At 35.7% G+C, this 18,820-nt stretch overlaps 1 protein-coding gene across 15 annotated transcripts in view; it reads right to left on the bottom strand.

Annotated features, from left to right (window-relative positions):
- The window catches only part of LOC107663665 (connector enhancer of kinase suppressor of ras 2-like), a 105,484-nt gene that overhangs the window by 46,245 nt on the left and 40,419 nt on the right, over nucleotides 1–18,820 (bottom strand). For 11 of the 15 annotated variants that reach the window (XM_016453922.1, XM_016453919.1, XM_016453908.1 and 8 more), the window contains exons 4-8: nucleotides 13,164–13,269; nucleotides 8,848–8,889; nucleotides 3,597–3,707; nucleotides 2,513–2,572; nucleotides 956–1,024 (exon numbers count right to left, since the gene is read on the bottom strand). In XM_016453922.1, the coding sequence (XP_016309408.1) occupies nucleotides 956–1,024; nucleotides 2,513–2,572; nucleotides 3,597–3,707; nucleotides 8,848–8,889; nucleotides 13,164–13,269 (388 nt within the window). The remainder of the gene's footprint in view (nucleotides 1–955; nucleotides 1,025–2,512; nucleotides 2,573–3,596; nucleotides 3,708–8,847; nucleotides 8,890–13,163; nucleotides 13,270–18,820) is intronic. The other 4 variants (XM_016453914.1, XM_016453915.1, XM_016453916.1 and 1 more) reach the window with 1 other exon arrangement.

The following is an 18,820-nucleotide window of genomic DNA, read 5'->3' as shown; positions in this document are numbered from 1 at the left end:
GCTCATTGTTGCGGTACTTGTTTGTTTGTGTGTTTTTCGCTATACAAGCCGAATTCGTATCGCTTATCGCACATTAGAGGCGCTTTTATCCAATTATGAAGGTGACAACAATCTAATTACATGAGGATTAATGAGGCCTTAGTGCTGCTGATTTTTCATCACAAAACAAGCTCAGCATCCCTCACCACGGCGACAAGATGACTTAAGACAAACAAGAAAAACTGATGTAGAAGTGGAATTCTGATGCCTTGAGGTAAAACGGAGCGAAAAAAACATCTTAAATCTGAACAACAACGTCAGAAGACATTGTGATCAGAGATGATGACGAGGGAACATTTAGCTTTCTGCTTTTGCTTTAACTTCATAAAACATGCCACCACTTGAGAATAAAATTAAAATATTTAAAAAATTATTCAGCACCTTATGCACATCAAACACTGAGGAAGTAATTTCAAACAGAATTGATTTCAGAAGCTAAACTCCATGCGCAATTACTTGTATACAGACGTACGCAGAAAAGGCTCTTTATCAATTATTTGAAGGGAACTCCACAGGGTACGATCACTGGAGTACCTATTGATGCACTCCATATGCACGCAAAAAAATCTCTCAAATACAACCATCCTTAAAAACACACTCCACTGCCCTTCATTACATTTACAGCCTCTTATGCCCTTTAAACACTCTCCAGTTTCACTCAGAAACGCAGTTTAAAGCGTAACACACTAAATCAGCACTATGAACATGAACAACACATTAAAGTCCTTAGATTCAAATGCACCTCATTTTCAGTTCCATAATTCCATACACAAACAGGCAGGAAAGGGTCAACTGCTGTTGAATGCCAAGTGAGACTTACATATATAAATAAAATAAAAAAACGCATGGATGGATGATAAAATAGAAGAATAAATGAGCCAAATGGATTGAGTGACTAAGAGAGACTGACACTCACCACTGTCTGATGGTTCACCTGGATGACCTCATCACCTGCGTGGATCTTTTTACAGCGATCTGCTGGAGACTAAGAAAGAGATGGAAAAAAGGAGAAATATAAAAAGACAGAATAATAGATGTCACTAAAAATAGATGTCAAATGACAAAGCAGTTGAAGAATTTAATTTACATTCAAATCTAAGAATTTGGTAGATGCTTTTATCCAAACCAATTTACATTGCATTCTAGTCAAACGTCTCTTATGCTCTGCATGTATTTGATTAAAAATACAGTAATATTGTGAAATTTTATTACAATTTTAACATAACTGTTTTCTATTTCAATATATTTTAAAATGTAGTTTATTCTTGTGGTTACAAAGCAAATTTTCAGCATTATTACTCCAGTCTTCAGTGTCAAATGATCCTTCTGAAATCATTCTAATATACTGATTTGATGCTCAAGAAATATTTTATATCATCATCAATGCTAAAAACATTTGTGCGCTTAATATTTTTGTGGAAACCATGTACTGTCACCATCATGGACCTTTTTTTTTGTTTGTTGTCTTTCCTCTTGTTTCCCTGTTTTGAACTAGTTTCTGTCTTCCTTTCTTCATCGAGTCTTCTTCGTCAACACACCGTGACAGATACACTATCCTTTACTTAAAAGTCTGGAGTAAGATTCTTAAGTTTTTTTTTTTTTTTAAGAAATTACGTTTTATTCAGCAGTTACACTTTAAATTGATCAGTGACAGTATGGACATTTACAATATTATAAATATTTCTATTTCAAATAAATGCTGTTCACTGAACTTCTATTCATAAAAAAAAAAAATCAAAAACATTCAGAAATTCTTAATCATCTCAAACCTTTGACTGGTAGTGTAAATTTGTATCAGTTTATGCATTCCCTGGGAATTAAACTCATGCCCTTTACGTTGCTAGTGCCATGCTCTACCGCTTGAGCTTATGATTGCATCATAAAAATGGTCTATTCTAATCATATTGTGAATTGACATATTTATGATATCATGGTTATAAGTGTATAAAAAAACAATAAGAATAGAGCAGTGATAAAAAATTAATGTAGATAGAATAGCTCAGATGATTTGGTCTGGCAAGAATTGAATGTAAATAAAGATTCTGTTGAAATCTCAGACTTCTGCATCTGCACACTTATGTGACAGATATCTTCTAAAATTCTGAAGACAAAAAAAAAAAAAACTCCACTTGTTATCCATTTTAATCTCAGTGTGGTCTAGGGGACGCACCTGAAATATGACATGTGAAATATATATTGTGGTGCTTCTTATGTGTACTGCATATTGCAGTATAACGGGTGATTTCCACCCACTATTAGAGCTACAACGAAAACTAAGAGCTTTCAGTCACATGATCAGTGGATCTTTATTTAGAGCACTCCTGTCTGTACAGCTCTTTCTCTCTCTCCTGCTCTTTAATTGAGCATGTGCAATAACAGCCGTACAATCAATTGCTGAGATTTTACTTACTACAGGACATTATAAAAAGACACATGAATTAGAGCGCACACATTAACACGGACTGGCTCTTACCCCCTCTGTGGTTCCTGTGATAACGTGAAGACCATCATATGTGGATTTGATGTACATTCCCTTAAGATATAAAAGACACAGGAATAAATTAATAGACTAATGAATAATCTCCTCATCTCTTCCTCTTTCTGTCTCATGCACACATTGAAGAACACTTCAAAATGTTTTTAGTCTATTCATGTGTATATAGAAAAGTTAAATTACTTTTAATAAAACATTTTTTTTAACACAAGCAAGCATGCATACACACATATTCGCTCAGAACAAAGATCAGTGTTGGGGAAGTGACTCTGAAACTGTTAGGCAAGATACACAAGCTGCTTATAATTACAATTAGTTAAGCTACAGTCAAGCTACACTGCTAACAAAAGGTTACCATTACATAAACATTCAAAAGTTTGGGGTTATTTTTTCTTTTTAAGAAATCTCGTATGCTCACCAAGGCTGCATTTATTTGATTAAAAATGCAGTAAAAACATTTTCTATTTTTTTATTTTTTATGGCAAGCTGAATTTTCAGGAGCCATTGCTCCAGGCTTCAGTGCCATATGGTCCTTCAGAAATCATTCTAATATGTTGATTTGGCTCTCAAGAAACATTACTTATTAACAAAACTGAAAACTGTGCTTTTTAACATTTTGTGGAAAACATTATACATAACAATAGAAAGTTCTAAAAAACATCATTAATTTGAAATAGAAATCTTTGGTAAAATTATACTGTATATGTCTTAACTTTCACTTTTGATCAATTTAATGCATCATTGCTTCACAAAAATATTAATTTATAATAAATCTTACTGACCCCAACCTTTTGAACTGAAAAAATATATATTAGTTATTTGTAATTGTATATTTTATATTAAATAATTAACAGTAATTAATGTTAATAAGTTCAGATAAATTGATTTATTTTTACAATCAAAAAAGTATTTATCAATCACAATTAATGTGACCGTATGAACATAAACACATATATTTACACTAGATTTTTTTTTTTAGTTTAATAAATAAATTAAAAGCAATGATAAATAGCGGTAATTAGCACAATGGTCAGTAGTACAGCATAATTGTGTGTGATCTTACCAGACCCTCTGTAGGTTTAATATTAGCCAGTTGAACCACCTCCAGATGTGCCGACTGGGAGTCTGACGACAGTGAGATGATGTGGTCACATACTCCAGACAATGTCTTACACTAGTGAGAGGAAAAAAAGAGAGAGAGAGAGAGATCGAATATAAATTATTTTTTGCATAGATATGCTGCACTGGGCGAACATTTATTTAGATATAACTCAGCCTCATAGATATGATCAAATTTAGGTTTAATGTCCCATGACCACAGAATGCATGAAGTCAATATTTAGCTTTTGTGGGGCACAGGTTTAATAAACATGTGCAGTTCTAAAGCCATTTCCATTGGGAAGGACGTTGTAATGCCTAAAAAGACTAAAGCGATGGGTTGGTCAGGTATAACTATGGTGATAATTTGGTTTGGAAATGTGCTGTATTAATTGGCACGAAGTTGGGTTGCATAGAGTTTTCAGAAGAGTTCATTTAAGTTATATCTTTTTTTTTCTTCCCCATGTGCTCGTCAGTCTTCCCTATACTCTCACCCTTTTTCGTTCATTATCTCAACAGCGTCATATCAAATTCTCAGCGATTATGATCAGATTTCACCTCTCTAGGATATTGGTGTAGTTCGCTCAAGGTGAAGGTGGTGGGAATCTATGTTGTTTCATTTCCTGTTAACCACTGCACTATTCCTCTGGTCTCCACTTTTCTCTCAACAAGCTTTTTACTGGCATGACTATAAAGTTACTGACTATAAACTTACAAAATTGTTGAGGCATTCAAGAAACTTTTCAAAAAATAGTAAGGAAGAAGCCAACAGTGTTAAGAAAACTACAAAACATAACTGGAAGAAAATATATCTATTTACTCACAACAACAAAAAACCCATCTGTCTGTCAGTCTATCCCAGTTACCTACCCACCTAGTTAGAAAACATTACCACATAAGCTTTACCTATGTACAGTAGCAACACTATTGTCATGTTACTGTCCTTAAACTGCACTGCACTGCACTGGATTTCTCTGCCTAGCATGACTGCAGTTATATTGCGATTTGTATTTGTTTTTTAGGGTTCTGTAGCACTTTAATTCACTTTGTTTTATGGTTTCATCTCTCTCTCTGCTTGTGCTTTCATCTGGTGTCATTGGTGTGCTTGTTTCTCCTCCTACAGTCAGTAGCTGAGGTGGGGTGGTGCTGGGGAATGAAATCTGCTGCTAGCAGGCGCAATGTGTAGGTATTTATAGCTGTGGAACTCAGTGAGAATGACAGCTGTGCCCAGCCCAGCAGTCTGTGGTGACAACAGGACCTGCCACACACACTGCTAGTGTGTGCTAGTGTGTATGAGACAGGAATCTCACAAAGAGCCTAGCTGTGGGTCTCCTGTGACTGCAAAGGGAACTTCACCTCAGGGCTTGAACTAGTAAAATACATGTTCACAAAATGGTTCCCTGAGGATTTTACAGCAACAAATGTAAAACACTAAGATGAGGAATAATGTATTTTACGAAATAAAAGCCACTATTAAAAATTTACTTCAATATTGTATTCAAAAGCTGAGGACACCGCAAAATAAATAAATAAAAACTTGTGATCAAAATATATAAGCATTTATAAGCATCATTTGAATCAGTTATTTTAAATGATTTGTCAAAATGATATGCAAAGATTTTCAAAATCCCTCAACTGTCGTCAGTTTAAGAGCAAAAATTTAAATATGTGGAAACATTTGAAATGATAATATTATGTATATATTATAATATAATATAATTCAATCAGGCCATAAAAATGGTTCTTATCTGGAAAACAACTGCAGAGTAAAAGCACCAAACTGAGACTCATACATGTACAACACAATATGTATCAATAACAATAAGAAATTGTGTTATTTAATGTAATACAAGGTCTATTTCACTATAAAAAGATCAAGGAAGATTCTTTAGGGCCTAAAATGCAAAGACTTCACCGATCACTACAGAATAATGATTCAAATGAATAGGGATGGGTACCGAAATTATGAAAGATAATGGTGTATCTATGAGCTCTGATGTTAACGGTTCTGCTGTCGGTACTGGAGAGATTAAGAAATACACATACATTTATTACTGCTATGTAGTCATTATCTTGCAAATTCTATCTCGCTAGTCGCCAGCTGTTTTTATATGCAATAATATTCAGACATTTGTCTGATGCATTTTTGCTATTCACAATTCAGAAGTGAAATTGCGCTCACACGGAGGAGCTTCAGCACGCACAACATGAAAGCCCTGTTTAATTGTGATGATAGAGAACAGAACTAAACATTAAAATGCCTGCTCACACTTTAGGCCTGTAATATTACGCTAATTTTTATTTTTGATTTCGATTATGGCTTCTAAGGATCATAAAAAATGAAGATATGAGGTAAAACTTTTAAAAACCAGCCATGCTTCATCTAGCGCAATTTCCATTTCTAAACAGCGGTGCGCATTTGTTCCTTCCTAAAACCCAAACTTAACGTCAGAATCAGCACAATCGGTGATTGTTGTAAAATGCCATCTTTACTGTTGCTAAATGATAGTAAAACGTTGAAAGCACAATAATCCGTGCAAGAGACACTGTTCCCCAGGATGAATTGTGTGCTCACGCTCCAATACGGACCGCAACTAGACAAGCAAATTACACTTTGGGCTTTGGGTGACAGGTGCACGTCCAAGCGATCAAATACACACAAAATGGCCAGCTTGGAAAGTATTCAATTAAACACAGTTTATGTCTTAAGTGGGAGAAAATCTGATGTGTGTTAATATTGTCTTAAAGTGACAGCAGTGTTTGGCGCTTGGACCATCGATGTTAATCAAACAACAAAATCATAGCTCTTAATATGAATAATGTTAGTTTTAATAAACATTAATATATTTATTCATACAGTGAAAACTATGCAATGTTATTTTACATTTGGTTACTTTATTAGACTTCTTTTGTAGGCTATATTTCCTAGCTGAACAGTAAATGTTTGTAGAAAAAAATAAAGCAGTTTAAAGCAGTTTATTTCATTTGTATCTTTGTTTTATTGTATTTGTTGGTTTGTTTTACTTTGTTTCTTTCTTCATGATCTTACTGTATCTTATCTTATGTATATAAAACACTAAAAATGCCTACACACTGGTGCATTTACAAATCAATGTTTTAAATTCATTTAATTAAATGATATTTATTTTACATTTCAGAATATAAAGCAATGTTAATTCAGCTCTTAATTTGTTTCATTAAATATATATATATATAAACAAAAAGTACAGATAAGAATACTGTTAAAGTACTGGATCGATAAGCAGTATCGGTAAGAGTAAGGAAGATTCTTTAGGGCCTAAAATGCAAAGACTTCACCGATCACTACAGAATAATGATTCAAATGAATAGGGATGGGTACCGAAATTATGAAAGATAATGGTGTATCTATGAGCTCTGATGTTAACGGTTCTGCTGTCGGTACTGGAGAGATTAAGAAATACACATACATTTATTACTGCTATGTAGTCATTATCTTGCAAATTCTATCTTGCTAGTCGCCAGCTGTTTTTATATGCAATAATATTCAGACATTTGTCTGATGCATTTTTGCTATTCACAATTCAGAAGTGAAATTGCGCTCACACGGAGGAGCTTCAGCACGCACAACATGAAAGCCCTGTTTAATTGTGATGATAGAGAACAGAACTAAACATTAAAATGCCTGCTCACACTTTAGGCCTGTAATATTACGCTAATTTTTATTTTTGATTTCGATTATGGCTTCTAAGGATCATAAAAAATGAAGATATGAGGTAAAACTTTTAAAAACCAGCCATGCTTCATCTAGCGCAATTTCCATTTCTAAACAGCGGTGCGCATTTGTTCCTTCCTAAAACCCAAACTTAACGTCAGAATCAGCACAATCGGTGATTGTTGTAAAATGCCATCTTTACTGTTGCTAAATGATAGTAAAACGTTGAAAGCACAATAATCCGTGCAAGAGACACTGTTCCCCAGGATGAATTGTGTGCTCACGCTCCAATACGGACCGCAACTAGACAAGCAAATTACACTTTGGGCTTTGGGTGACAGGTGCACGTCCAAGCGATCAAATACACACAAAATGGCCAGCTTGGAAAGTATTCAATTAAACACAGTTTATGTCTTAAGTGGGAGAAAATCTGATGTGTGTTAATATTGTCTTAAAGTGACAGCAGTGTTTGGCGCTTGGACCATCGATGTTAATCAAACAACAAAATCATAGCTCTTAATATGAATAATGTTAGTTTTAATAAACATTAATATATTTATTCATACAGTGAAAACTATGCAATGTTATTTTACATTTGGTTACTTTATTAGACTTCTTTTGTAGGCTATATTTCCTAGCTGAACAGTAAATGTTTGTAGAAAAAAATAAAGCAGTTTAAAGCAGTTTATTTCATTTGTATCTTTGTTTTATTGTATTTGTTGGTTTGTTTTACTTTGTTTCTTTCTTCATGATCTTACTGTATCTTATCTTATGTATATAAAACACTAAAAATGCCTACACACTGGTGCATTTACAAATCAATGTTTTAAATTCATTTAATTAAATGATATTTATTTTACATTTCAGAATATAAAGCAATGTTAATTCAGCTCTTAATTTGTTTCATTAAATATATATATAAACAAAAAGTACAGATAAGAATACTGTTAAAGTTCTGGATCGATAAGCAGTATCGGTAAGAGTAGTAATACCGTTAAAACCTTAACGATACCCATCCCTACAAATGAATCACTTTTCTGAATGGTTCAGTGAAACAAGCATTTAAGGCATCTTTTCACATCACTGTGTGGTCATAAAATTAGTCATTGGGAGTTTACATTTTATTAATAATTCTGTATTAATTGGCAGGGAGTTGGTTGCATATATAATATAATATAATATAATATAATATAATATAATATAATATAATATAATATAATATAATATAATGCAGGCAAAAATGCAGGCACTACTGAATGATGACTCACAACAATCAGTTTGTTAAATGGTTAATTGAAATTAACATTTAAAATGTCTATTCACATCACTGTATGGTCATAAAATCAGTCAGGAGTTTAAATTTTGTCTACCACAGAGAAATAACAGGCAGAGAGAGATATGTGTATGAGCATTCTCACGGTATTTCCTGTAAATGAAGAAATGGGGGCAGAGCTCAGAGGAGAAACATTAGAGCTCATTATCAGCCTCATATTGCAGCGTAAACTAGAAGAGAAACACTTACCACATGGAGGATCTTATTTTCAGTTTCATAGACGGTGCAGTCCTGCGAAGAGGAAAGAGTAAGATATTACTGTCATTTTAAACAGTTTAGGCCTCTCACGTACACACTCACCCACACAGAGCGCTTGAGAAAATATTTACAGAGCAAAGTATCTCTGCAGATGAGATAATCTACCAAACAGCAGGGTCACTGTGTTCAGAAATGTCTCTCTCTCTCTCTCAGATGCTGATCTAATATAGGAAGGTTGAACAGAGGAGAGCCCCGGGCTCAATTTAACATTCAGGCTCTGATGGAGACATTTCAAGGAGCTCCTGAGGTTCCTGCTGGGGGCCGGGACTGCTGTGAAAGTTCATTGTGCAATTGCAAACCTGCAGTGTGACTGTGTTTGTGCTGTGTTGTCATATACAATAAGACATACGTGGACTGTATGCATACACGCTGAAAAACGTAAAGGAAACTTCTACGGTTATTTGCTTGTCCATTGGTCACAAACATAAATTTTATCAAGTACATTGATAATCATTACTACCAAAATCTGACACTGGATGTGCACATTGGGAGCAGCTGACGGACTGAGGTGGTCCATACTGCAAATTTTGAGGTTATACATTCAGAATATTCCCTAATAATTACATTTTTAGAAATAAATATGTTTATTCAGCAAGGGTGCATTCAACTGATCAAAAGTGACAGTTAAGACATATACAATGATACAAAAAAATTCTATTTAAAATGAATGCTGTTCTTTAGAAATTTCCATTGTAATATATTACGTTTTACACAAAATATTAGCAGCACAACGGTTTTCAACATTGTTGATAGAAAATGCTTTATGAGCAGCAAATCAGCATTTCTGAAGGATCATGTAACACTGAAGACTGGAGTAATGATGCTGAAAATTCAGCTTTGCCATCACAGGAATAAATTATATTTATTAATATATATATACATATTTATATTTTTGCTATAAGTTTGATTGCATCATATAATAATTGCTGTTAATAGTGTTCATCGTCTGTTTGATTACGTCTTTAATTGATTTTTCCGTACATTTCTGCCATATGTACATTAACTGACAGTCACCACTGATAAGCTACCACTAAATATTGTAGAAACTTAATTTGCTGTAAAGTTGCTTTGCAACGATTTGTATCGTGAAAAGCACTATACAAATAAACTTGAATTGAATTGAATATATATATATATATATACATACATACATATATATATATATATATATATATATATTACATAATTATATCTAATTATATCTATAATTATATTACAATAGAAAACATTTATTTTAAATTGCAAAAATATTTTATAATACTGTTTTTACTGTATTTTTGATCAAGTAAATGCAGCCTTGGTTAGCATAAGAGGCTTTTTCCAAAAACATTAGCAAATTCAACCAACCCCAAACTTTTGAACTGTACTGTATTTTAAATTTACGTAATGTTTGTTATAACTGTTATTATTACAACTGTTATAACTGCATATAAATATGATTAGAAATAAAGATCACATCATCAGCACATTTTGATGTAATGCAATACACAATTAAAATATTTTAAATACATAAAAAATAAAATACATAATTATGTAATTGTTAGAGAGAAATTAAATCAATAAAATCATTTTATTTTAATCATATGAAGAAAATAATCTTTGACTGAAGGCACAATGCAATGTGCAGCAGTTTAGTAGCTGATTATTATTGAAGTGACATTTGACATTTTTACTGAATAAGGCATAATTTAGTGCTGTTGTGAAGCAGGTTTTTCTTGTGGGAGCCAAGTCAATTAATATTCTTAACAGTCCTGTAATATTTCATAAATAGTCAAAGTATCATATACATCAACCAAAGAATATGGTATAGTTTTCCTTCGTGGAAAAAAATAGGTTTTTCATTCGAAAAAAAAAATAAAAATGACATTGTGGGACATTTGTTTCAAGGACAGACAAACAAGATCATAATCCCTTGTTTCATGTATACTGATGAATTGAGCATTTATGAAATATTAAAGAAAATAAATTGAAGAAACCGATCTCTGGCCATCAGCCATCACCATGGCAACACCCACTCTGCTTCCTGTATTCATCGCTGACACCCAAACCTAACAATGCCCAGTAGGAGGACATGATTCTCTTTTTCTTTGGTCATTGAAACTATATGTCTCCGTTTCTGCAGCATCTTACCAAGAGAGCCTATTTTCTGTCATTGTCTTTGGTGCTTTTCTCTTTCATCACAATAAAGTAATAACCAGCCCTCACACCTGAGACACTCGCACAGCAAAGGCCTTGAGAGAGAGAGAAAGAAAAGAGTGTTCCCAGCAAGTGAAACCGCATTGCTTCACTTCCCTTCTGAGCACCCCTGAGCACTGTACCTATTCTCCAGTGCTGTTACTCAAGCCATGGATCATCACGCAGGACGCCAGTGTGCACATGTAAGTATGTGTGAGTGTGTGTGTGTGCATGTGCGACTGGAGGCTACCCTATGGTATTTAAAGATCACCTTAGACCTTGTTCAATGCCATTGTATGGAAAACAGCCATGTTCCATAGAAAAAAGTACTTTTTGGACACAATATTACTTTAAATTATAAGTAAACACCACACTGAGCCAGACAATGAGAGGGACACACACAAACACACCCAAACTAAGCATAGAGGTGATAGTGATGCCAGCAGGCGGCACTCATCCATACAGTCTATGTAAGTTGCAATGCAGTATAGTAATGGAGACTGTGGACATTGAAGCTTGTTTAGATGTTTGACTAGTGGCCAGTGATAGAAAGTGCCCTGGTGGAGAAATCAGATGGTCAAACAGGTTTTTGGAACATGCAAGGCTAGTATAAGATTGTCTACCAACTCAGTCAGGTCCCATCTAGCTGGTAGTCCATCTGGTCAGCTAAACCAATTTGGATTATCTTGGATCAGTTAATTACCAACTTGGTTCAGGTAGAAAACAGCTAAAAACACACCTGACAATTTAATTGGGAGGGAAAAGAGTGTGAAAAAATAGGGGGGAAAGGAATCCGACCATTTCGACCTAATCTCACAAGGGCCGATTTGGGGAAAAGGACCCCTGCTGGTCCTGAGCACTCAATACTAGTTGCTTTAGTTAAGATTAGACTCGGATCTCTGGCTTCAACGCTGTAATCTGTCCTGGATTAAGAGAGTGATTGTGCGCAGCATTCAGGCTGAGCTGGCTGTGACATACTCATCCATTTAATGCTGCCCTTGCTGGCCATGATCTTCTGACCTTACCAGAAATAATCTGCTGGGTACACAAACACTCACACTAACACGCACGCACGTTACTGCAGGGGCCTTGAATCCTTCTCTTTTTTCATATTTCTCTTTTGTCTGACAGGGCTGTTTCACACTGATCATGTTTCCCTCCATGCTTTGCTCTAAAGGACTGCATTACCCACAATGCACACCGCCTCAGTAGCGAATGAGCTGTAGTTCTTATCCTCAGAGTGCATTCTAAAAACCTTCTAAACATTCTAAAGCCTTTTTAAAACATGTGAAAGAATGTGGGAAGAGCAGATGTGTGAGAGAGAGTTTTAAACAACATTTCATATTAATATCTTAAACATGCACTCAGTAATTTTTCGCCATTAAAAATAAATAACAGAAATTTGGTACCACTGGTGACAATATAAAGGCCAAGAACACTTAGATTAGGGGATTTAATAGTCTGGAGTCTAAGATCTTTAATTTTTTATTTCTGAAGTATAACGTGACATTGAAGACTGGAGTAATGGCTGCTGGAAATTCAGTTTTGCCATCACATGAATAAATTAAAAATTTATTAAAAATGTATAAAATGTATTCATTGACAAAATAGTTATTAAATTATGCGTCAAAAAAAGTGTAATGAATTAATATATCACAACAGTACTGTTTTATCATTTAAATGCAGCACTTGGTGAGCATAAGATATAAAAAAAAAAGGTAAAAAAAAAACAACAACAAAAAAACCACACTCAATTATTTTGTTATACATGAAAATATATAGCTGCCTTTCTGTTTTATATTTTTAGTTCCTCACCATCATATTTGGCAAAAAAAAGTTAAAAAACCCCTGACTGCACCATTAAACTCAACCACATAGCTAAATCTACTCTGAAAGTCGTTCTCCACGCCTAGGCAAGAGCCATATATGACCTTCATAAAATATTTCCAAGAATTTCATTCTTGAAAATGTTGTTTTGATCAGAAGTGTCAGTTATAATGTTTTTGTTGCATCTCATACAAGACTGTAAAAAAGTGTTTGATCTAGTTGGTTTGGATGGTGAATGGCATTACCTGCTGTACTATGGTAGTGAGTTCCAAGCACAGCTGGATCACGTTGTTCCTGGTCACAGAATAATCTGTAACGGCAGCAAATGGTGACCTGCAAAAGAAGTAACACCTGAAATTAACTGTTAGATTATTCTTACAGCCAGACTCACAAGATGCGCAATTTGAGTGTGCTTCAGTGTTAATTTAGTTGACAAATAATTTTCATCATAATTTTTCGTCAACGACATTTTTTTCACCTTCGACAATGAGACGATAACGAACTAAAACTCTTTTTGATTGACAAAAACTATGACGTAAATCTATTGACATTTTCGTCAACGAATAAAAACGAGACGAAAATGTTAGGGATGGACGATTTGGGAAGAGATTCATTCAGAACGAATCTGCTGCATAGTTAGGAGGTTAGATGCGTACATATGAACCGGCGGGACATAAGCCAACATACATTGTTGTATGTATGTTAAATGACATTGAACATACATTAAAATGTCAATATGTGGGAGTAAGAGAAGAGCAGACATGTCTATCATGATAAAACCTTAATATCAAACCTATATAATGAGTTTGGAAATTTTAGAGAAATGCTTAATAAATGTACTGTAACTAAACCCATTAGATTTTAGCCGTAGATTTAGCTGACTAAAATCTTACGATATTTAGTCGACTAAAACTAAAAACAATTCAGATGACTAAAATATGACTAAAATTAAATGGCATTTTAGTCAAAAGACTATGACTAAAACTAAATAAAAATTTGCTGTCAAAATTAACACTGGTGTGCTTACAAATTGTATGTATCTATTGGTGTGTGCTATGGTATATGTTATCCCTGTTGACCATCAATGTACTCCTGACCCAGTTTCTCTCTTCCTGTGAGTGACGAAGTGAATGTGGGTCATGTGTATTGAGGCTGTGTGCTATATATACAGGGCTGTAGGAACATTGGTTCATCGTTTCCATCCTGTCTCTAAATATTCCTTTAAGACCGCTGGGAACACCAACTGACACATGCCCAGAAGCCCCTCACAATTTAAGAAACTCTAACAATCTTTCACCGCAGGGCTAAAAATCATTAATTCAAAGGCCTCACAAGCACTCTTATACCACCCGAACACACTAAACTCGCTTTCCTAAACAGGATTTGGGATGTGGCTCTCGGTGAATACCAAATCCCCCTTCAAAACTCCCCTCCTAAATGTCAGCGGCTTTGCTTGACTCCCAAATATTGCTTTGCAGTAGATAAGTACGCCAACAGCACCTGACCCCGGTTCAAGGACACCTGTCAGCAAGCATGGACGCAGTGGTCTCATGAGATTTCATGAGAACTGTCTGAAAAAAAAAACCTGAGGGGAGGGAGAACGGGAGAGAGAGAAAAGACAAAATGAGAGAGAGAGAGAGAGAGAGAGAGAGAGAGAGAGACGGAAAAGATAGCGGCAAAAAAAAAAAGAAAAAGTTCAATACCAAGTCATCCGAGCTAGACTGAGAGACGCTGAAATCTATGCAGCTCACTCGATTCTCTCCAGGACTGAGTAGACTTCATTACATCCAACCTTTGCTCTTTTGAAGCATTTGAGCACATGCATCTGGACACGAAGGCTCCAGGCTGACAGGAAATCCGTCAGTTGGGTAAAAAAGACCACTACCATCTCCTCAAGGCCAGGCCTTAAAGTTTTACCTCATCCTGCTCCAGTTTTTCAATCAATGCATGAGAGTCTGGGAGCTGGTGTGTGCTTGTAATTGCTTATGCGCTCCTGTCTATCTTCATTTCAAAGATCCTTTTACACTCAGAGAGAGGATCCGAATACTTTCAGCTCCCATCTGAACAAATCAATGAAAACGCATTAGCACTATTAATGTCAGGGCATTTACATCTATGCATTTGGCAGATTCTTTTATCTAAAGCGACTTAAATTGCATTCAAGGTATACATTTAAGCAGTTCACAGATTCCCTGGGAATCAAACCCACAACCTTGGTGTCACTAGTGCCATGCTCTACTGTTTGAGCTTCAAGAAACTGTCAGGAACCTTCATCTAAGTAAGAATGATCACACCATTATAAGTTCATCTATAGGCAACTAGTGGTACACCATTCAAGAAACTGATGATTTAACAGTTATTGGCCAATACCGATCCAATTGTTCGATATATATTGTATATATTAATATAATTTTAGTGTATTTATATCTTAGATATTTTTATATTATATATCATAATTTTACAGAATCCCCATCACACTTTTTTAAACATTCAAGGGGACAGAACACATACAGTTTCTGCCAATCTCATGTTAATCTTGAGTACCTATAGAGTAGCATTGCCTCCTTCATATCTCAGAAGAGGCTTTAGTTTTATCAGATTTATAAAAGACAGATACAGCTATACTGTTTCTCTCCGAAAACAGTCAAGCTCCTGGAGGCGTGCCGTGGGTGGAGCTAAAGAGTCACAAGCACACTGTAAAAAAGCCAACTTACAAAAAGTCCTCCCAATAAACATAAAACAGTAAATTGAACTAAGATATTTTGATTGGAAGTGTTCATGCATGATACTAAGTAGATTCAACAAATTAGTTCCTTAAATGTTAAAAACATGCAATGTTTTCTTGATCTTACTAAGAAATTTTAGTTTCCATTGAAGCTCACGATTCTTGTTGTTCGTGCATTTGAACCAAGTTTGAACCTTGAACACATGCGCACTTTGAGACTTCAGCTACGGGAGTTTCCAAAAGTTGATGCTGGTGAAAGTGACCTGAGGCCAAGTATGGGGTCCTATACTCAGAATATGTGCTCTTCATTTAACCCATCCAAGTGCACACACACAGCAGTGAGCAGTGAACGCACACACACTGTGAACACACAGCGCCTGGGGGTTCCGTGCCTTGCTCAAGGGTCTCACCTCAGTCGTGGTATTGAGGGTGGAAGAGAGTGTTGGTCATTCACTCCCACATACAACCCCTGCCGGTACCGAGACTCAAACCCATGACCTTTGGGTTACAAGTCCAACTCACTAACCATTAGGCCACGACTACCCCTGAGAGAAGGTGATGACAGTGTCCTACCTAATCAATCCATCTTTTCTGCACAATAACTAGTATGTATTAATAATTTTTTAATCGACTCTGTTATTTTTGTCATATATATAATGTATATGCTTTTCCAAAACTGATCGCGTACTCTAATTTAGCAGTGTTACTCATTCTCAAACATTCTCAAACTGATGGCCTAATCTCATTTTGCAGTACGTTTCTGATTTTCGATGCTGATGTGAGCGTGCCTGTTCAATCCAGCTTTTCTTTAAAATCACTGGTATGTAGTAATAATTTTTATAATCGACTGTATGTTATTTGTCATGTAATGTATGTTGCACTGTTCCCAATCTGACAGCTTAACCTAATTCAGCAGTGTTTTACTGATTTCACACACGGGAAAATGCATTACATTAAATCGTTTTAATAATGGAGAAACCACGAAAATAATGTTATAAGCAGTGAGATGTTTGCTCATATCTATAGATAAAAATGTATTGACCACCTAGACATCTCTGCACTAAATTGATCAACTACTCCTAATGGTTCCGCGATCTCGTCTAAAATGTAGAGGAGATCTTGCTTTCTCTGTGGCAGCTCCTAGGCTCTGGAATGCCCTTCCTCTGTCTATTAGATCTTCTCCAACTTTGGGTGTTTTTCAGAGTGCGCTTAAAACTCATTTGTTTTCTCTAGCTTTTGACAATGCTTTTTAGCTGTGGATGTTATTTGTTGGTATTATTTTTTTTCCCTTTTATTTTCCTATTATTATTTTTCATTTGTTTTTATATTATTTTTCTCATCTTTCTCTGTACAGCACTTTGGTTCTAGTCGTGGTGTTGAAAGTGCTTTATGAATAAAGTTTGAGTTGAGTCTAAGAAGTTGTAGAGATTCGGCACTAGTTAGGGAGATCAGATGGCCTGCACTTTTTCTAAAGGATGAGGTAAACCATTTAATATCCACTGTTGTTACCTGTGTTCTGGAGTCAATATTAAAATGACTGGAAAAGTGTACAGAACTGGAAAAGTGTCATCTTCTGACCATAAAGAGTAGTTTAAAACCACAATTAACGGTCTGGTTTCTACTTAGGAGAAAAAATCCTTGTTGTTGTGACGTTGTGATGCCTAAATTTACTTCTAGCATAAAAAAACTGTTTATTTCTAGTGTTTTATTTTTAATTTTAAAAGAATAGAACTGTAAAGTAGTTCATTATTAAATTCTTATTCGGGCCAGTATTTGAAGAGGAATGAATGTGAAAAAAGCTGGGCTGAGTATAAGATCAAAACCAATAAGCCTTAGTTAGAGTAGTTGCCAAATTTAAAGTGGAGCAAATGAAAATGAGGCTTTGAGGAATAGAAACACAGAGCATTCGCTATGCCTGGAGGATGAACAAGTCTTTTCACAATTTTTAAATGAAAAAAGGCATTATCAATGTTTAGTTGCCCGAATTATCAACAGACAATATGGCTTGTACTCTGACTATGATCTATTATGTCTCTTAATGTAAATGACAGAACCACCTTTGCATTCCAATAAGCCCCTCCCACCTGGAGCTCCACCCACGGTGAATGAGAATGAGGGAAAGCCCACCACAAACCCAAAAGAAGCAGCCAGGTACCATTAAAATGATGATCACCGACTTGGCAAGTGGCAGAGGAGAGCCGGTGACAGCCTGGATGGATATCAACCAATAACACTTAAGGGATCAAGACTCTCAAGTCAGTCATAATGTCTCTTGGCTTCCGATCCATTCACCTGCGTTAGTGTAACTCCGTTCCTCCCTTTCTCTCAGAGTTCCTTCTGTTCTCCCACTATGTCTGCAGGGGAGACGACAGCTCTACTGGGGACTCTTTTGGCAGAAAAGAGAGGCCGGGGAGCGTAATTAGGCCAGCATTAATGAATGAAGGGAATGAGGCACCCCTCCCAATCGGTGGCCTTGTTCCTACAGCGTATGTTCCTGATTATGGACACTGAAACCCAAACAGTGACTGGCTATACGTTCACCTTAGTCAGCAAGCTGATGTGGATAAGTCCTCTCAGCTTGATTCCAATCCAGACTGTGCCAATGTGAACTGTGTGTGATATGGACCGCTCTCAGGTCCAGGATCAGAGATTGGGGTGGCGGGTGCCCGGGCACAGCAGTAGAGAGATGACGTTCTCAGCAGGGTGAAGCTGAGAGGATATCAAATGCCGTCTGATGGAAAGGGTCCTACTGTGCGGTACTGTCCCAGTCCAGAGCTTTAAGCCAGGCTCAGTACCAGAGGGAGCTGGACCAAATCAAGCAGCTGGGTGCCAAATGGATCATTCAGCACAAACCATTCGCCTGATTTACCTTCATTTTGAAATGAAAAAGTAGAAATACTGAAGCACCACAGTCTATAACTTAAGTGTCTTATGAGGTGTTTAATATTGACAGTGATGTGCAGCAACAAAGTGACTGGAAACTATTCATTTGCAATGGGAGCTGGAGAAATTTCTAGCAAATGAGAAGTGACGCAGTACAACGACAACAAATTTGTGTACTCTCAGCATTGTTTAACACGTTTTACCATGTCAGGTCTCAAAAAAAAAAAATAATAAAAAATAAAAAAAAAATATATATATATATATATATATGTACACACACACACACACAATGCA

The sequence above is a fragment of the Sinocyclocheilus anshuiensis genome, unplaced genomic scaffold (genome assembly GCF_001515605.1).
Source record: "Sinocyclocheilus anshuiensis isolate Anshui unplaced genomic scaffold, SAMN03320099.WGS_v1.1 scaffold928, whole genome shotgun sequence".
NCBI lineage: Eukaryota > Metazoa > Chordata > Actinopteri > Cypriniformes > Cyprinidae > Sinocyclocheilus > Sinocyclocheilus anshuiensis.
Note: the sequence above shows the minus strand (reverse complement) of the source record. Positions and strands in the feature narration are given on the sequence as shown.